This window comes from Charadrius vociferus, unplaced genomic scaffold (assembly GCF_000708025.1).
Source record: "Charadrius vociferus isolate BGI_N301 unplaced genomic scaffold, ASM70802v2 scaffold613, whole genome shotgun sequence".
Classification (NCBI taxonomy): domain Eukaryota; kingdom Metazoa; phylum Chordata; class Aves; order Charadriiformes; family Charadriidae; genus Charadrius; species Charadrius vociferus.
The window spans coordinates 1,179,828-1,200,539 of NW_009647757.1; the positions used below are offsets into that span (position 1 = coordinate 1,179,828).

At 40.7% G+C, this 20,712-nt stretch overlaps 1 protein-coding gene across 1 annotated transcript in view; it reads left to right on the top strand.

The window, feature by feature from the left end:
* Positions 1-3,682: 3,682 nt before the first annotated feature.
* Positions 3,683-20,712, top strand: part of MYOM3 (myomesin 3) — a 28,505-nt gene continuing 11,475 nt past the window's right edge. The window contains exons 1-22 of the mRNA XM_009882241.1: positions 3,683-3,751; positions 5,877-6,011; positions 6,164-6,238; positions 6,914-7,073; positions 7,316-7,473; positions 8,591-8,686; positions 9,332-9,420; positions 12,386-12,430; positions 12,637-12,777; positions 13,774-13,935; positions 14,224-14,365; positions 14,459-14,658; positions 14,980-15,033; positions 15,342-15,469; positions 16,062-16,245; positions 17,128-17,302; positions 17,930-18,051; positions 18,730-18,917; positions 19,091-19,217; positions 19,689-19,867; positions 19,944-20,058; positions 20,336-20,492. Coding sequence (XP_009880543.1) covers positions 5,905-6,011; positions 6,164-6,238; positions 6,914-7,073; positions 7,316-7,473; positions 8,591-8,686; positions 9,332-9,420; positions 12,386-12,430; positions 12,637-12,777; positions 13,774-13,935; positions 14,224-14,365; positions 14,459-14,658; positions 14,980-15,033; positions 15,342-15,469; positions 16,062-16,245; positions 17,128-17,302; positions 17,930-18,051; positions 18,730-18,917; positions 19,091-19,217; positions 19,689-19,867; positions 19,944-20,058; positions 20,336-20,492 — 2,804 coding nt within the window. The 5' untranslated portion in view covers positions 3,683-3,751; positions 5,877-5,904. The remainder of the gene's footprint in view (positions 3,752-5,876; positions 6,012-6,163; positions 6,239-6,913; positions 7,074-7,315; positions 7,474-8,590; positions 8,687-9,331; positions 9,421-12,385; positions 12,431-12,636; positions 12,778-13,773; positions 13,936-14,223; positions 14,366-14,458; positions 14,659-14,979; positions 15,034-15,341; positions 15,470-16,061; positions 16,246-17,127; positions 17,303-17,929; positions 18,052-18,729; positions 18,918-19,090; positions 19,218-19,688; positions 19,868-19,943; positions 20,059-20,335; positions 20,493-20,712) is intronic.

Below are 20,712 nucleotides of genomic sequence, written 5' to 3' on the forward strand. Positions count from 1 at the left end.
TATGGCCATGTTGTATGAGGCCAAAAGGTCAAAATGCCAGATATGGTGAAGAGGTGTCATGGCACAGGGTATGAAAGGTATGAATATGTGCATGGTCTGGGCAGCAATCCGGAAGGATGTTTCCATTGTGCGAGCTTCACTTCATACCATTCAGTATCAAAGGTTTTGTGGAATGTCGTTTGAGCAGTTTCTTGTACCCTGTGTCCAAACTGTAACACCAAAACCAACACGCACACAAGCGCTGCAGTTACAGGAGTTGCAGCAGCCCAGCTGTGTTGTTTCCAAGGAGTGCGAGACCCCAGGGGTAACATTCTGCCCCACCAACCCCCTCGGAGAGGCTACATTTCAAGCCAGTGATGCCAAGTACCTTATTCAGAGTTGCCCGTGGGTTGCGTATCTTGTGTCAACAACATTCCCAGTGATGCTACTCGGGCAATAATCAAATGCCAAAATGTCGACATTTTGGCTCATGTTGTGAAACATAACCCTCAGCAGAGGCTCAGTATGGGCACCATAGTGTGGAATGGAAGGGGGCCTTAGGAGAGCTTTAGATGCTGCTAAAGAATACAACATTTCCTATTTAAAAACCTTTTCAAATCCCTCTGAAGACCCCCCTGCCACGGGGTCTGATCATGTCCAGCCCTTAATAAAGTTACCATTTTGGTGCCCCAGGAGAAGAGATGGGAACAGAGGCGCAGAAAGCCTAGGACCAGATTTTTAGAATGTATGTAGGTGCCTGAAGATGCAAAGTGTCCCACACTGGGATGTTGATCTCTTCTTCAGGCACCTTAAAAGCTACACTGCCTCTGACAGGACTCAAAGGCTGCATTGGCAGGAATGATCTTAAAGGCTTACAACCCAGCTATTGCCCCATCCTGTCCTCGTCTGTTCTACCCCTAACAGCAGTAACTGTAATGAACAGGGAACGCAGTCAAGAGAGAGACTCGGTAAGCCATGTCTAAGGAGGTGATTGACAGCGATGTTCTCAGCTTCCTGCTCTGATCATGGCTCGGTCAGTATTTATCTTTTAGGCCTTGATATACTAAGTAGGAGGACATCATCAATTCTTGTCTCATGAGTCACCTCTTAAATTTAACATGAAGATTATCCCTTCTAAAACTATTTCTTTTTGGAAAAGCTTGGAAACAGATGTTGACGCTACTGAGCTTTATTATAGCTGCACAAGGAAAGTGCTCATCCATCCCCCATCAACATGTGCTGACCTTATTGCCTTCCGCTTCATTGCTTTTCATAATCAAATTGATAGGCTTGTGTGTTTCAAAATGCATTACTGCAAACAGCTAAAGTAGGATCTAATTATCTCGTTCTCATTCTGCGTAAGGACATTTTCAGATAAACAGCAGTATTTCAACACTGTTTCAAAGGTCTTCCCATGCAAGCCATCTGTATCTAACAACAGACTGTTCCTCATTTATCTTGACTTTTCAAGGTAACAGCTTTGATAGTTCTTGATAATAAAAACTAGAAGCGCCTTGCCACGAAGACCATGCTTATTCCTAGGCAGATGTCACGACGATGACAGGTGAGCATTGCACTTCCAGTTGTCACAAGGATATCAGCATAGCAGGTGGCAGCTGTAACCCTATAGCGAAGTATTACTCTTTGTCTTCTCAGCTAAATCGGGGAGCTGTCACTTAGCCACTCCCCACGCCAGCAGCCCTGCTCACAGCTCACCAGGGATCCTTGCGCAGGGATGAACACGTTGCTGCAGACTGAGGCTCACGTTCTCCCTCATTATTTGCTCGTTATTTGTTTTGGCACTGAAAGGTGTCTTGTTTGAAGACAATAAAAAATCACCAATGATTTTTTAACAAGTACTTTGAGAAAATCTTACTCAAGGAACAAATTAAAAGCTCCAAATTCTGGAGGCAGAATGAAGCAGAGTTGAGGGGCAGCTCTGAAAGTATTAGGGACCCTGATAAAACAGACTTTATATCTTAGCTCTGGCATCACATTGGCCTAGGAGTATTGCTGTTAGTGATGGGGAGGTATGATACAGCAGGTGGATCTCAGTGCTAAGCAGTGGCCTTACACTTGCTCGTTCAGAGGATCTAACATGTCCATGTATATCTTTCTTCTCAGACTGAGATAATGAGAGCTGTGAGACATGATTATAAGATATTTGTAAGAAACAGGTGACAAAAATGGTCAGCATCTATATGAGGAGAGCGTAAGTTAAGACTCTTCTCCTTAAAGCACACAACAGAGGGTTGATATGACAGAGATTAATGAAATTGTTATTATTAAGCAGAACAGACTATAATTACTCATCCTTCTCATAATAAAAAAATTCAGGAAAGCACTCAAATAGTAATGCAATTGTTCAAAACCAACGAAATAAAAGTGTTCCTTCACTTTGACAGCTCAGCTTATACCAAATGGATTCATTCATTCCTGCCCAGTAGTACCTGTTTATGGCTTTCTTAGGAATGTCTGAAACACAGCCACTAAATAAACTTCAAACACAGAAGTCCCTGTGGTTCTAGTGCTGATCCTGCTGGGTTTCAGCTTTCTTTTATTTGGGTGGTGAAGCAAACAAAGTTTCTTAGAAATGGATCTTACTGATATGGGCAGGTTGACTCAAGCCGTGCCAAATTTGATGGTGGAATTCATTTCCACAAGGCCTTGCAGAGGCCAGAATTAGACAGTGTTCAAGAAGGAATTAGGCAATTTAACGGGTATAGGACTATTAGTAACAATAAAGCATTAAGGCCAGCTCAGGAAAAGCTACAAGCCACTCTCAAGAGACAGGATATTGGGCTGAACAGACCTTCAGCTTCATCCCGTATGGCAACTTTATGTTCTTACATACCCTCTTTACAGAATTCCAGCAGCTCTGAGAAGCCCACTACTGATGCGCAAACTCCTCAACTAATAAAATGTAGCTGAAAACCATCTGGCTCACAAACCAGTATTGCAGCCTCAGAGCTTCACTACTTCAAAACCTTCACTTCTCCTTCTGACACCACAAAAAATACCACCCACTTCTCACGTTGCTGGGAAGGGTTCATCCTGAATGCTGAAACTGCAAGCCTGTCGCAAATAAATGGAAAAACAGCAGTCTCCGTTCTTTTACCCTACCCCAGACTCTTAGATACCACCATGGCCAGCTGGATATGTAAGCTCACCTGCTACTGTGGCAGCAAGCCTTCGTTCATCTGTAATAAGGAACGTGTAATAGTGGCAGCCAACCAAAACATAAGAGCTGCTGTTAGCTCCTGATCTAATTATACACTGACATAATTTGGCTGGAATTGGCATTCACTAAAGAGATGTCAAAGTAAATGATTTCACTCTACTATGCTGCAATGGCGAGGTTAACCCAAGGGAAATTCCTGGAGGAGATTAAAATATTCATAATACATTTTAGATGTTTTGTGAGCTTCTATTCTAAACGAGCAGAGGATAATCCGATGCCAGAAATTTGGAGGCACCTGTCTGTCCCTATACCATTTGGCAAAGGCAATAATTTGCCTGATCTGAAAAAGAGTTTGTGATTAGTTGCCACTGCAGTAAACAGCTCCAACTGCGTAACCCCGGCATGGGTCTCCCCATTGTCATTGCGATGGCATGGTAGGATGCTATATTTAAGACTCCAGGATGGGCACTCAAACATGGGGAACATTCTTTTGGGGAGAGTCATTCTTAGTGTCATCAACAGGGAGAAGGAAACGCTCCTTTGTCATTTCTCTTTCATGAGGACAGGCACTCTCACTGTAGTCTTCACAGGGTGAGTTTGGTTTATCTGTAAATAAACTACTGTTTATAGCAAGATTTTGTAAGCTCTTCAGAGCAGCATCAGCTATTTTGTATGATCGCTTTATTTGAATTGCACTTCAGAAATAGACTGTGCTTTGTGATTGTATCTGCCTTAAAGCGTCATTACTGTTTTTCCAGTGCTGTTCTTATGAAAATACTGTTTTGCTTCATGTCTTCTCACAAGAATCTATTCTGGTTTATGGGTCTGTTTAGAAAAAAAAATAAAATAACTGGATTGAAAAGTAAACCAGAACTCTTTATGTTTACAATAAACACCAGATTATAAAGCATTGAAAATTTTCCAGGGAAAACAAAACAACATTATATAGCAAAAATTAACCTGGATCGGGAGCTGTGCATGAAAATGGAAACAAAGGTCTGATGCCCAGTAGTCATTCTGCAGCTGAAACAATCCTGAAAAGAGTAGTATTCTATGAAATATTTTGTCTATATTTTTTCTATAAAAGCCTGCTTTATTTTCTTTTTCTTACACTTGCCAACATTTATTTCTTTCTTCCATCTACTGAGGAAATATTATCATGATAATTCTGTATTTTCATTTGCATTTTGGGATATTTTGCATTTACCACAACAACTCTGCTCTTCCATACAACCAGTTTTTTCCATGGACTGTTTTTAATAAATTTGTTTACATTAACAGAAAATTGTACTACTAGTAAAAGCTGAGGGTTTTGTATTTTTTATCATTTTAGGATTAGAAAGCAGTAAAACTAAAATCCAGGTGCAAAATTTGCCAAGGGAAAATTTCAATAATGGAACATGAGCTAGGGAAAAAAAAGAAAGATTTACAAGTATGTTTTAACAAATATTATTCAGCAACAATTACGCTTCCAAAGCTGTTTTTATAAAGCAACCAAAGCTCTTACAACTTGAAAATCTGAACAGTTTCAGGATTGTGCTGTGCATTTCTGAACCAATTGCAGGACAGAATGAGATACGGAGGGATATACTTTTAAAATTTACTTTTGTTTAATGACCACTCATTAGTCAGTGCCTAAAAGCAGCATGCTGCTTGTTCCCAACAGAGAGGCTGCAGCAACAGCCTAGTCCTTCCGCAGCTAATGCAGGAGATGGATGGGAGCCAAGAGCACTGATGTTTGCTCCCCGTGTTTCATCTGTAGGAGAGGGATCGCTCTGGGCAGGTTTCTCTGGTCACTCTGGGGAAAATCCTGCTGTTTACTGAGCCATTCCTTTAAGGCTAACGTTTTGAAAGATGCTATGTTTTTATCAACCTTTTTCTAAGACCTAAGAATAAACAACTGATCTCTCAGGATGCACTCAAAGGGCTAGATAAAGCATTATCCTCTTAAAGTATTGAACTATAACTGCTCTTGTCAGCAGACCAGATACACAGATGGGAGTACAAGCTGAAGAAGTGCTCTGCTTCGGCAACTTCAACTGGAATTGGTTAGTTCCAGAAAATCCACTTGGATTTTCCAACTACCACTGACACCAAGTGATGCCTGCACAGCAGCCTGTGTGTTTGGCTCAGCAGCATTGCCTTATCTAACCCTGGGCACATGCAAGCAGGGGCAGAACATGGTGCAATCACAATCTGGGTGGCAGGTCACAGGCTATTTGGCATCATAGCTATCCCTGCAATATAGTTTCCAGACTGCTTATTTTCTAAACTTTTCCTCCGTATCTCACTATCTGATGTTCCATACCTTATTTTGTCCCTAATCTTCCATGTCGCTCTGATCTCCCTTTCCATGATGCTCCTCATTTGTTTGCATGCTATATTGGGGGTCTGATCTAATGGAACTCCCTGGAAGAATATCCACCAGATTTAGAGCATAAGATCATTCCTAGGAAAACAGATCTACCCACAAAATGCTGCCTACTGACTGTTCTGTTACAGCTTCAGCTGCCTTTAAAGATTTATTAATTTCTTCATCTGATTCCATTTTTCACAGAAGCAAACCCCTTTCATAGTTTGAATGACAGAGGATAGTATTATATGAACTTTCATTCACAGCCCTTGATCATCAAAGCAAAGAAAGGACGTAACAATAACTTAAAGAGATTCTGTTATGGTGTCTTATTTGAAAGTCACTTTATGTTCTTTTTTCCAGCAAGAAAGTTCATTTTTGACTTCCCAGCATGGGAACTCGAACCTTCTTCCACCACAGAGAGGAGGAGCAAAAGGAGGAGAGGCAACAGAGCTTGCAAATGACCTCCACAACTAGAAAGAAAAAGTTCAAAACCAGGTAAGCCACAGAGTTAGGGACAGGCCGAGTAAATCAAGTCCAGACAGGACTTTCTACACTCGGCACTGAGCATTTACAGATTTATTGAATTTTGAGTTTATGAAATTATGGAACTTTGTCTGGATTCTTTTATGTGCATCTGCCTCTGGAAGTGAGGAAGAAGAGACTTTCAGCCTTTCAGAGTTATCGATAGCAGCTGCCCTTGCCTTGACCTCTGAAATACCACAGTAAGTCAGAAATCACTGTAACTTCAATACAACCATTGTATGTGACATCACCTTTGTATATAGCGGTCACAGGTTTCAACTCATTTCCTTGGAATCAAAATGAGCAGGTCAATCAAGAGGTTCTTTCTTTAAAAAGAAAAACATCAGACCTCAACTAAAATGCAGGAAGTGACATTATATCATCTTGGTACCTGTGATAATGAGTAATATGGCCCTGCTCACAAGCAAGGGCTTAAGAGAAACCAGGTTTCATAGGAAAACACAGTCAGGTTAATAAATTAATGGTAACAGATGGAACTCCCTGTCTTTCCTAGAATATCTTGGCAATGATCTTGCTGTCCGTCCTTCTGTGATGGCTGAAAAACCTGAGTAGTTACCAACATCCTTCTTCCCTTTAATCCTTCTCCCAGCTCTCTGCCTGGAATTGGAACTATTCATATAGTGGATCCCCTTCTTGTGCCGTTGAAGTGTTATATCTCACGGTAGCATAGCTGGCTCCTATGAGGCCTAATTGCCTGACATTCGTACGCATACTGCATGCAAACTGATATTTCTGTCCTTAGCATTTGTTCTGATTTAACCAAAAATATGTGCTATAGAACAACAAAAAAAGACCAAAACAAAATAAAAAGCATTATCCTAACTTTTGCTGGCTTTTATCATCCTCTGTTGCAGGGATTACAAGATAAGAAGAGAAGCTGCCATCCTAGAGCTAGAACAGAGAGGGCAAAAGAGAGTTCGGTTTGGGAATGACATGGAAAAGTTGGAAAAGGAGGTTATTCGGAACTGCAGACTGCTGCGTGTGAGAGCTGACAGGAAGGCCCTTCGGAGGAAGGTCAGATCAGACATCTCTATTGGTAGCAGAAACACCAACAAGATTAAAATTGCCAAGACTAACTAGCATTCTGGAGAGGATACTAAACCTAATCAGGTGTTAGGACAACGTCAAACCCATTAGAAATAAGGTGTTATACTCCTGGCACTATGCATTATCACGCATGTCCCTTTGTAAAAGAATTTGTGTAGTTAGAACACAATCCCTTTCTACTGCCTTTATTTAGTCTATCCTTGTCATAGGCTCTAGAAAAGGCACGCGTGGAGAAGGAATACATTGAGCTGCGTTCGGGGCGACCACCTATGTTCTGGATCCCCCTCAGAGTACATGCAGTCTGGGAAAGGATGGAAGTGAAGCTGGCATGTACAGTCCTGGCTTCCCCACCGCCGCAGGTTACGTGGTATGTTGGTTGATAGGAATGACTCACGCTGCCCATGTGGCTAACAGTCTGTGTGCATTTCAGGAAGCAACCAAAGGAAAAACATGTGTCCTGCTAGAAAGAAGGAAGGGAGAGCTTCAGAAATCACAGAAAACACTTTCAATTCTCCAGTTCCACTGTTAGGACCAGAAAAGACATTAAGTATTCAGTGGGCCCTGGAGGCAGTGGACAGTCCTATGGGGCTCCTTCTGGGATAGGACTGACATTCATGTAGATATCCCTGCTTCTCTTGGTGCTGTCCTCCGTCCTGCAAGCAAACTTGGGGTTTAAGTCGCAGAAAGCACAATCTATTGCCAGCACTAAATCACTGAACACATACACACCGTCAAGGCTTGGCCACCTTGGATACCATGCAAGTTTTAGCCTTAAACTGCTATTGCTTCTACAATTTGTAAAATACAAACTAACTTTTTCATTTACTCAGCTTTGCGTATTTACCGAATGACAGAAAAGGAAGTGTTATGTACTGGGCTTGACTGCAGCATTTACCATTAATAACAGGGGGACAGAAATAAATGAAAGATCACCACAAAAAACAATTTGCAGCGTGTACTTTGATCAGTTTGTTAAAGTAATTGACCATTCCTCCCATGGAAGGTTTGAAGTATGCAAACATTTGGATTACTAATGACTTTGTAGGCAGCTAACTCTGCTACTGTCAGAGCTCCTGATGTCCTGTGTCCTTCCAGAACAACCTCTTTGAATTATTCAAAGCGCAAAGAGAATATGAACCTCCCACAGATTCCCGGTGAACACAAAGAAGCAAGAGACATCTGCTCAAACTCCCTCACACAACCTGCAAAGTAGGGAGCGTAAACTGAGGAGGAAGCAACAAGCCAACGCTAAGCTGCCCGTAGGCAGTCTGCGAGCAGCCCTAGGGAAGAAGCACACACAGGACTACAGGAGGGGATCTAGGTTAGCTGCAAGGCTGTTTTGGATTGATGCAGGAGACCTGTAAAAGAGGGAATTGTGTCTACTCCTCTGTTCTGTTTGACACGGTTAATTTTAAAATAAACTGTTTTACCAGTCAATTTCTCCATCCTTTCCTAAAAAACATGTTTCCTTTGTGTTCAACTAGGTATAAAAATGGAGTCCGTATTGATCCTCGCCTAGCACCAGCAGGAAAATATCACATAAAAAACAAGTTTGGGATGCTGACACTACACATCAGCAGGTAATGTATGTGCTCTTGTATGAGTTGTTTTTTCAGCTGAGTAAGACCTGCTTTCCTGAAACTCACAGTTTGCCTGTGCTCAACTAAAAAGAGTATTCTTCTGGAATCTGACCCTGCTTGACTTCAGTGCGTTGCGTCTGAGCTACACCATTGCCATTAGGAAGCAACTTCAACAGCAGTTTATGAGGTTTAAAAAATCTTTTAAAAAAAATTTAGAGTCTTATTTGGTCCCTTTTTAGTCTCTTTTTAGGTATGGCCAAAATTCTCTCAATTCAGGGTAAGACCATGCACATTAAGAGCATATCACAAGCAGACATACCAATGTGATTTAGGATGGATCAATGTAATCAGAATGCCATTAGTTCAACTCTGTGAATTATACATGCATATCTTCAGTGGAACCAACTGTTCCACAGGTCTTTCACTTGTTCATTACTTGAAATGGCTTGTTTCTGTGTACAAAGAGAAAAAAATTGACCACTAAGTAGAAGAAATCCTTGTAATCGAAAGGAAAAGCAGCTTCTTGATGAAAAGCAAACATCTACTTTTAACTTATGGGATTATAGGGGAACCCCTTTGAATTTGTCCTGTGAAGTATGAACAATAACTGAAACCTAAATGGAGGGGAAATGTTTTTCTTTCCAGATGCTCCATGGAAGATTCTGCTGAGTACAGTGTTGAAGTTAAGAATCAATACGGCGAGGCTTATTCATTTGCTACAGTGCTTGTCAGGAGTAAGTAGAAAATATTCCTTTCATTTTAAATGTACGAATTCTTTAGATTCTTCAAAATACTTTCAATGCTACACATTATATCATAGGAACATACAAGCACTCTGGAAAAAAACAGAGAAAGAAGTGAGCACTCTGTTAATAGGAAAGGAGAATTTCTCTCTGTTATTAGTGAGGGAAAAGCACAACTGGGTAAAATAATCCTTAGCTACCATATGTATATGGCTGATATAACAGCTTCTCTTTCTCAGTCACTTCTGGACTCGGGCAAAATCTTTCAGATTCCATATGGACGCAGCTGTCCTGCCACTGTGCTGAAATTGTACTAAATTTAGGTACTTATTTCTTTTGGACTGATATGAAACAGCCATCCAGTTAAATACATAACAGACTTAGAAAGAGTCTGCTGCATTTCTAAAGATAAGCAAGTAGTTGGTTAACAAGTTCTGTGGCTTTCAAGGAGATTTCTCAGTGCAATATTGCATAGAATACCCTATTTCTCTCTCAAATCAGTAACTACCAAAAGCAAATACAATATTTTCTTCTTTGGATCTGTGCTGTTCTTAAAATAACTGGCATGGACTCCGTAGATACACACTCTGCACAAGCCAAATCCAGGCACATAGTGAAGGAAGTAAACTACCAGTACTTAAAAAGAGAAATTACAGCAAGCTTTAAGAAACATGCAGTGCAGTATCATAGGATCATAGTTTAGATGTTCACATCTCATATATATACACATATATAAAAAATAACAATTTTGTTGTAAAAAGCCTGAACAGAATAGACCCACAGAACTGTAGACAACTAAATGCTTCAGTGGGAGTGACAGCATCCAGGGAGTAATTCAAATGGTAACAGATGAATAGGAAGGGAACACATTTGCTTTGGACATCTTACTGGTCATGAAGAGATGTGTTCCTTCGACTGATTGAATTGCAAAGCCAGTTTGAACTATTTTTTTCAGACAGAAGGGGTTGTCTGTCTTTTAGATAGTATATTTATTGTTAGTGCTTTAATATATTCTTGGTTCTGTCATGGGTTATGTTATTATCATCCTTAGTCTTTGCATGCCATATTTTGATCACATCTGAATACTGTTTCGGAATACATATGCGTACAGAAGAATGTGACTCCAGAATTGTAACAGAAGTGTATTATTTATGATATCTTTCAAATCCTTTAATTAAACAATGTCAAAATTCAGCATATCTGGAAATATGCAGCACACACCAATTCCAAAGGGACATGTATAACAGCTCAGAAAACTTTCACTTGCAAGCCTTCCCAGATTCCTAAATTCCCCTTGCCCTTATGCAGAAATACAGAAAAGTTACCAGGTGTGCAAAGCTTCTCCTCTATAAAGGTTCTTATAGCACTTCCAGAACTCAGAAACTGGGCCTTTGCCATAAAGCAGAAGCAGCTGCCTAAAAAAAAAATCCATGGCAATAATCACATACTCCTCCCAATTCCCGTCAGCATCTTTAGGATCAGAGCAGGCACGATGGTAGAATAAGAGCTGTGGTCTATCACAGAAAACCTTGGGTGGCACTGCCCTCTTCACCTCTAAGTGCCTGATTAAACTGTCCTTCATCAGGCCTGATCAGCATTTCAAAGAGTTTGCAAATATTGTTCCTTGTGATTCCGCGTAAGTTCCTTCTCCCTTGACCCTGTCTAATGCCATCCCAGTAACATGATTCTTCCTTTTGCTATTTGCATTTAACATTCTGAAAATAGAGACTACACCAAGGCCTTAATCCTGCCTCCACTGGAAACATTCCTCATGCCCCAGGCAGGCAGATGGCATCTCTGCTCCTGGCCCCATGCTGTCTGGAATGCCCTTGATGCCAGGGGAGGGTCTCCAGGACCCGTAGTTCCTGCAGCAGAAGTTCACTTTCCCTAGAGACATCACTGAGGGTCTCACAGGACCTAGGATGAGGCTGTGCTTTGCCTCTTGTGCTCTCTATTGCTTTCCTCCTCAGCCATTAACCCTCAGTCCTCATCTTTTGATGAGGTAGAGCTCTGCTACTACCAAGCTTCATTCACTGAAAAAATTGGCACTATTTCATGTGCCTTTCTTGAGGCTTATGAAGATAAGAAAATATCTCAGTTTCATGTTGTGTTGAGTGCATCAGTTCTTAGATATCAGCTCCAAACCATTTCATTTTGTGCTGTGATGCCAGCAGTTCTCACAGGCTGAATCAGATGAAGCAGGCCATTATTCACGTACGATGCTTCCAAAGAATCCACAGCTGTTGAAACAAATTATTTGGTAGGGAACACATTTCCCTCAGCTCCAGCAATTACCTCAGTGTCTCAGGACAGACACCCTTTCTTTTGGTTAAAGCTTGAAGTCCCAGTCACTGGTAGTCTTCAAGAATCCCCCATCATCCTCTGGGAATGCTGCTTAAACCCAGGGGTTTGGCCAAATTCCACTTTTGGTAATGATTATGGCACCGACACTTTTTTCTTTCCTTTTCCGTGCGTATGTGGCAATGAGTAGCTGTCATGCTCTGTCTCCAAAGAGGGACATAATTGAAGCATTTCAGTTATGGGTGATCCTAAATTGTCACGCTTCTAATTTGGACAGTACCATATCGGTACACTCATATGACAGAAATTGTAGCTCTTTGTATGCATGCTTTTAGTCAGCATAACTTTCCTAGTGCAGCTTAAAATGACAGAAGCCAAACTGCCAAAAAAAAATATAAAATCTCCTTAACTGTGTGCACATGAGCATTTAAAGCAGTATTACTTATACTGGTATAAGTACTAGGTAGACCTGTCCTCAGTTGTTTGTGAAGGTCATCAGCTGAATTAATGTTTTACCACACGATGACACTTTGAGGGTTCACATTAAGAGCCGGTTTGAGGGGAGAATAGTTTGCTGAGTATCACTGTATGTTTTTGAGGGGAAGATGCACACTGGCATGAGAGTTGCTAAATGTATTTTCTTCTTGTCTTACAGAATATTATGGAAAGGAGTCAGGATTTGATTCAGAAATATACAGAAGTGAGTAAATGATTGTTGTTATTGTTTCTTTTATTTTTATAGTCTGAAGCAATTTGATTCTCTTTTTCTGATCTATAGCTTTTCCTATTAACCTGACTGCATGTGAAAAGTGCAAGTTTCAGGTACCACTCTAAATATACAGTAATAAAAATACAAGGAGGAAGGCTCTGAGAAGTCTCTTTATTGTGCTGACTTCTATTTCACAGGATCCCTTATGGCCAGAGAAGCAGATTTTGCTTTTCCACTGAAACCCTTATTTTCAAGAGAAAAGGAGCCTTTCACCCTCTCCTGTTACTTCTCTTCTGATTTACTTGAACACCAACGAGACATTACCTGGTTCAGAGATGGTTTGTATGCAACAGATAAGTTTATATACATTTACCTATGTGAATACACCTTTTGAATTCATAGCTGTGATCTAATGTTCGCAGAAGAGAATTAGAATTCAGGATTCTTGAGATGCTCTCAACTCTTCTCAAGCTACAGATGTTATTATTTAACTTGTATGTTTTCCTCATTTGTAGAAGAACGATACCACTAATATATTTTGGAGGTAATGACATATTTCTGCTCGTAAGAATAGTTTAAGAGCTTTAGTTCTATATAGTGAAAGCTCCAAGCATTTGTTAATTCACTGAAAAGCCAGTGGTTCTCTAGTGAAGAAACCCTTTTGGATGTTCTGTGTTGTTCTGGTGGCAATCAAGGATGTTGAGCTTAACCAAACTGGTAATTGTTCTGTGCTATTAAGTTTTGGAAAGCAGAAGCAATGCAGTAAAACTGCTCTTGCCATTCCAGCACTTCTGCCAGAATCAGCTGTGAAAACAGCAGGACCTATTGAGTTGTAGTGATTTGAGGATAATTTGGGTAGAGTTTGTATCTCAGATCTGATAACTGTACACAAAATGCACAGTATGCACCATTCCATTTTCTTGGTTTTGAGCACCACTCGGACAAAAGATCCTAGATGCTGAGCAGTAATGTATCCTCAGTTAGAGCTGGTATAATATTTGGCAGACTTCAGAGCATTACCTGGTGTGAAGAGTACCTTTTACTCACTAATTCATCTGAAGCCACATTTTATTACTCTTTTTCGCTTGGACTGCAAGCTCTTCCAGTCGAAGACCGTGCCTTTTGCTCTGCATTTGTGTACAAAGGAAACAGAGAGGCATAGCAACAAAGTAGGATCAGAGTCCATCTCTGTAACTTGGAGACATAATAATAATACCAGGAGTGTCTTACAGATCCCTCATCTTGGTCTGTGATTTTTTTTGCATCTGGAAATATGCCACTCTTGACTCAGTCAGTTCAGATGGAGTTCCTTTACCCCTTCTCATGCTTCGCAGGTGAGTTGCTGCAAAACTCTGAACGTCAGGAACTAAAGCACCAAGACAAGGAGGCTTCTCTGACCGTGTCATGTGCTTACAAAGAAGATGAGGGATTCTACACTGTCCGCGTGCCCTCACTGGATGGATATAAAGAGCAGACCACTTATGTGTTCATTAGAGGTATGAGCAGGATTCTATCCTACTTAGAACAAAAGTTCCTTTCCTAATACCTTGGCATAAAGGAATTCACAACCTCATTCACAAGAAAACGTCTCCCAGTTTTGTGCATGGATGCAATTATCAAAATGTCTAAATCTCATTTTCAGTAGTGATTTAGGTATTAGAAAATATGACTCATATTACTGGGATGTTGGCCCTTACACACTTAAAATTAAGCTGTTAAATGAAAATTTTGGTACAGAGACCAAAAAAACCTAGCCAGTATCACTTGTATCACTTTGTCTACAGATGCTGCAGCAGAAACAGCTGGTGCACCTGGATCCCCACTCAACGTGAAATGCCATGATGTAAATAAAGACTGCTTGATTCTTTCTTGGGTAGCACCTAGTGATAATGGAGGAAGCCCGATCCTGGGATACTATATTGAAAGGTCTGTACGTTAGTCATCTTTGAGCAAAAAAAAGTTCATGATCATGTTGTGGAAAAAACTCAAAGGATCTCCATGGGCTGTGTTTCATTTCAGGTGTGTTGCTGGGTCAGAGGATTGGGTCCCATGCAATGACAAGCCTGTGAAAACCTGCAAATACCCTGTCTTGGGCCTTGCTGAAGGACAGACGTACCAGTTCCGAGTAAAGGCTGTCAATAAAGAGGGCATCAGTCATCCGTCAAAAATCAGTGATCCAGTTACTACATATGACCCCAGCAAGGAGAAGAGAGTGACAGGTTTGCACTAAAAACAGGAAAATGTGCTCCTTAGGTATAATGTGAGGCTGCAGGTATAACTGAATACAGTTTGTCCAGATTCTCCCCATTCTCACAAATATCATTGTAACATACTGCCACACTGTGCATGTGCTGAACCCACCCTAATACTAGCCTGAATGGAAAAAGATCAAAATACCAGTTAGGATATTTCATTGTATGCGTAATGAAATGTATATAATTATGCATATAACAAAATGACACAGTCCTGGGCTCTGTCTTTTTTGACAAGCCCCAAGCATCTTCTCTTAGTGGATAACATGGCCCTGTTTGATGTTACAGTTGTTCCATATGATGAAGGCAGGACAATAGAAATTTTCAAGGATGACCTGGAAGGTAAGTTCAAATTTATACTGAGTCATTCTCTCAGAGAAAAATGATTATTATACAACAATGAGATCTGTAATAACATGACTCTGGAGAAAACACACTTAGGAAAATATATGGTGAAACATCATTGCAAGCTACATAAGGATCAGAAACTATCCTTTCATAATAATCTTGGTTTGCCTGTATGTCCCCAAACGGTTTAAGTCTCCTCCTTTATATTGAAGAATCTTACCGTATAGTGGGAAAACATAATCCATTGTAAAAGAACTTTTTTTTCCTGCCACTAAAGCATAGCCTATTCTGACTTCCCATAGGACATATTAAAATCCCCTTGCCACCCACCAATGTTCATGCAAGTGAGGTCAGAGAAGATTACGTGGCTTTGGCCTGGGATGAACCAGATCCAAGAGGCAGAGAGCCACTGAATTATTATGTGGAAAAGGTAAGAAAAGAATATCACATAGAAGGGAAATTGCAGAACAAAATCATTTATTTCTCCGATGGTCTATAGTACAGGCAAGGCTATTCACTGTGTTGAAAACTGGAAAACTACAGCCTCAAAAATGGCTTCCTCAGCCTCTCTCCAGTCCACAGTTTACATGAGCTATGATCCTGACTCTTGACACCAACTCAAGTAGTAATGATCAGCAAAGATAAACAAGTAGGTTTTACACGACAGAAGAGTAGCAGAGTTTTAGCAGGCTAAAACAGACTGTTTCTGCCCTGTGGGCCCTTCAGTGTGGAAAAGCTGTGAAGAACTGCACAATAGTTCACTTTCCTGTTCCCCACTAGTCATTCTACTGGTTAATTACTGCAAAGGGGCCCTCTGTTGCCAAGAAAGAAAAGTTTGAATATATCCTCAACAACAAATACATCATTTATGTTTTTTGTTTGACTTTTTTGTTTGTTTGTTTCTTTTTTTTTTTTTTAAACTACTTTCTGGTAAAGATCAGCTTTGTTATTGCTCTTTGTTATTGAGGTTTTTAAGCTTGAGTTACAGCATAAATTGTAAATCATCACCTTTTTCGTTACAGTCAATTGTAGGCAGCAACTCCTGGCAAATGGTTAATCTGGATATGCCAGTTAATTCCCCAAGATTTGCACTCTTTGATCTTGTTAAAGGAAAATCATACTGTTTCCGCGTGCGATCTGTTAACAAGTATGGAATCAGTGAGCCATCCCTGCCCAGTAAGCCTGTAACAGCTGGAGCAAAACTGGGTAATTATTTCACTATTATGCTCTACATTAATGATATGGAAAAGGAGATGTACTATGAAAGTAGCATGTGGGTTTCCCTGCCCCGCCTTTCCTTTAAACTTCACGGTATATGATTACAGCAGTTGCTTTGATATCAGGAAATCTCTTAAGGCCTTAAATCCTTGTTTGATTACTTTGCAGTTGGTCAGTGCAGTGTAAATCTAACCAAGCAATGATGGGAGAATTACATTTAATAAAATAAGAAACAGTTGAAGCCAGTGTTTAATCCAAGTATGCTTCCAGCACCGTGTAAGAGAGCCATTACACAGACCAGTGTTGGAAGGAATGATATGACTGCTGAAGCAGCCTGTTTCTGGGGGCTTCGAGCAAAACGGCAGTCTTCACAGTCCTGATTTGGTTTGTTTTCTTCCCAGACTGAGCTGACAACAGTAACAGATGCAAAGACTCATGCCCCTGTTTCCACTATGCAGAGAGATGAGCACTCACTCTTCCTTTTATTTTGTTATATTCTCCCATATTAAAGCTGCCCTAGTGTTCATTCATACTGTCCTTTTTTCTTAAGAGTGAAGCGGGTCCCAATTTCCCAGTGTAGGTACATGAGAGTTACAACATGAGTCTCATTTCTCCTCTACTCAGAGAATGTTAAGTAGGTGTAACCCCGCAGAATCAGTGGGCTGTAAGGGAGAGGAACATGAGATATTATGGCAAACCCAAACATAAAAATATAGGCTGTAGACTGGGACAATGTCCATGGTATTTTGCTCTAATTTGACAACGATACTCTGGAAGAGGTGAATAAATCAAATTCACTCACTTACAATGTTTTTTCTAATGCATTACTTTAAAGCTCCCCTACTTTTCTCTGTTTTTTTCTTTTTTTAGCTACTCTGCCTCCACCATCTCAGGTTTTAGCTTTCAGAGACACCAAGACATCTGTTGTTTTGCAATGGGATAAGTTAAAGGATGGTGTGGAGCCTCTTGGTTACTACATATATTGTCGGGAGACTGGGACAGAAGAATGGCAAACTGTCAATAATAAGCCCGTGACATGTAATGAGTGAGTTCAGCTATTATACTCCTCTGAGAGAAGACAGGCTGCCAACTTGGATTCTTCTGTTTATGGCTGGAGTCATATTTCACATAAAAAATTTCCTTCACTGCGCACGCATAGGCTTGCATGCACACAAACACCGCGTCCTCTTTTAGAATTAACTATTGCTCGAAGCCTCACTTTTACATCCAAAGCCAGACTGACAGAAAAGTCTGTGTGTATCTTCATAGACTCTGGATCTGCAGGAGGTAGATAGACCTTGTGGCACCAGCAGAACCACATTCCTTTTTTTTGCTTGCTTTCCAGTAGAGTAAGTTGGTGTCACTCACACAGAGATCTAGAATACCACTCTAGCTGTGGCGGTCACGTGTCAAGCAGAAAAAGTCCATTAAAAAGTCCTATTTATTCTACCGATAATGCCAGCCAGCAGTGTGACACCTCCCTATCTGATCTATACTTACAGTCTGATTTATTGGGAGCCATTTTATGTGACACTGTGCACTTTAATTTGCAATGGCAAATAATGATTTTTTAAGTAGCAGTGCCTTATTAAAATGTATTGCTGTCTGTTCAAAAGACTGTTTACCTGTACTTTGAACAGTCAACCACAAACATACTAATTTGCTCTCCTAGATTTACTGTTCCTGGGCTGCAGCCTGGAAAAGAATATGTCTTTTGTGTGAAATCTGTCAGCGAGGCAGGACTGAGCGAAAGCTCACCAGAAACAGATCCTATCATCGTAAGGCCAGCTATTGGTAAGTACTAACTTATACATGCACATACACACAAAAATTAAATCCCTCAAAAATGCATCTATCATGCATAGCTGTTATTGCATGTAGTGGTAATAATGTTGAACAGATAAGCAAAGCAAAGCAACAGGGAACTGATTTTCTTGTACCCTGCTGCTTCTGCCATCAATTACACTTGTCAAGGGTGGACAGAGTTAATTAGCATTTTGACTTGGCAGTGTGTTACATTTTCAGGATTAATTTGGCACTCGTACAAGTATCCATTTTGAGTGCTCAATTATGCTGGTATCTGGAAATCAGCATTGTGAATTTCTCCAGGGCAATTACAAAATCCTACCAACCACATTAGCCAGCATCTCACCCTCCATCTTTGCTGTTTTATCGACCCACTGCTTCCATCTTTTCTGTCAGATAAACCATAAAGTAACATGCAAGAAACATCCTGAGACACATCCGTGACTTTTACTGTGACTTCCAAATAAGAATCTGGTCATTTTCAAATACTTTCACCCTGCAAAAGTGGTATTAGGAGGCCTTAACACAACTAGAATCACATGTGGTATGAGCACACAGGGATTTCCTCAGCCCAGTTTATCCCGTACCTACACCTCTTTTCCTGATGCCTAGATCCCAAACCTGCACCCAACAATACCCGGGTTTCTCTCTCCCTTTGCTGCACAGCTTGTCCGTCTGCACCACATGGGTTTGTTCTTCTAAACTGTGGGAAGGCTGACATGACCATCGGCTGGAAACCCCCGAAGCACAAGGGAGGAACAAAGATTCTGGGTTATTTCCTAGATCAGCATGACACATCTGAACTAGATTGGCATGAAGTCAATATTCACCCAATTCCTCAACGAGTTTACACGGTATTCATTTCAGATATAATACTGTCCTTTAAGCCCAGTGGGAACCGTAGCTATAACGAGGGTTGAGCTGGTTTTCCTCTGCTTCCTCTAGTCTAGAACTCTGTTCCTATCCTCACAAGACTACGACCATGCAGGCCTGAACTAATAATCTGTTTGCACTTCTGAACCCAAAGGTCAGCAACCTTGAGGAAGGTCACTTGTACGAATTCCGTGCCTGTGCAATGAACATGGCTGGTGTTGGGGAAGTGTCTGAACCCAGTGACTTGTTCAGATGCGAAGAATGGACGATGCCAGAACCAGGTATCTCCCATGTAAAAACAACAGACAGAAAAATAGGTATACTAGTTATCTCCTCACTCTCTGTGAATCCAAGGGACTTCTGAAAACTATAGATCTGTAGAAGAGTGGGTCCCAGTACAGAAAAGCACACAAACACTTCTAGGGAAGTTCCAATTCAGATGTAGGGTATTATTTCTGCATTACACAGATACAGTACCCAGGTATTTTTAATAATGTTTCCAGAAAATGAAGAATCTGGTTCTAATATCTTAACATCTTTGTATATTACACCAAAGCAAATAACATTAAACCAGCTGATGTATGCTTTTTTCTAGAACCAACCTCCACAAGTAATTAGCATAGAAAGCATCTCCTATGGACCCACTATTCACTTGTTATCTTAAAACTCTCTGCTTTCTAATCTCAAACTCAAAGTGCACCCAGTTTCATTTCCTACTGTTACTGTTTGACAGCCTCCCCTTCTTTGAACAGGCCCTCCCTATGATGTGAAGTGCACTGAAGTAAGAGACTCATCCCTGAAGCTACACTGGGAAGCACCGCTGTACACAGGAGCAGGTCCAGTCACAGGGTATTATGTAGACATGTGTGAAGAGGGGTCAGACGAATGGAATCAAATAAATAAGCAATCCATAGCCACGACCCATATGAAGGTCTGTATATGCACTTAGTACCCAAGCGTTGGTTCTCATTTATTCTTCTGTTAATTCCTGTTATTGTTACCTGCAGGTTTCAGATCTGGAGACAGGGAAATGCTATATTTTCCGAGTAAGGGCACTGAACAAGGCTGGAATTGGACCCCCTTCACTCCCCTCTGATCCTGTGGTGGCTAAAACCAAACCTGGTATGAAACTAAAAGTGACGAGATTGTGCGAGTCTGTAAATACTACAATGATTCTGGTAAAAAAAATGTTTTATGAAACATCAGCTACGCGCCTCATAGCAAGAAAGATCCTCAGTCAAAATAAAGATTAGCAAATCAAACTGCCCAAATTAATTTACTCTAGCTATACACTCTGGAGTTTTTATTGGTTTGGGGTTTTTTTATGAGCTAGATGTCCAGAAGCTGAGCCCTGATCTGTTTTGGTAAGGAATGGCTTGTGGGTTTTTTGCTCATACAGGCACAAATGAAATTGAACTTGGGGTTGATGAAGAGGGTTTCATTTATATGGCTTTTGAAGCTCCTGAAAAAAATGACTCCTCTGAATTTATCTGGTCAAAGGACTATGAAGGACCACCAGATGCAGACAGAGTTCAGACTGAAGAGAAAGGCAATAAGTGAGTATATAATGCACATTGAGAACATTATTTGTGGACTGTCAGATAAAGAGCACATTAAACACTGAGAAACCTGTGAAGACAAATGTTTCCCTCTCCTTCCAATATTCAGCTAAAATACACATACACTATTGAACTGCAAATCTCTGTCCCCGATTCTCAGCTCTGGTGTCCATGAAATGGGTCATTCAGTGCAATCTTCAGGTCACAAAAGGGAAGC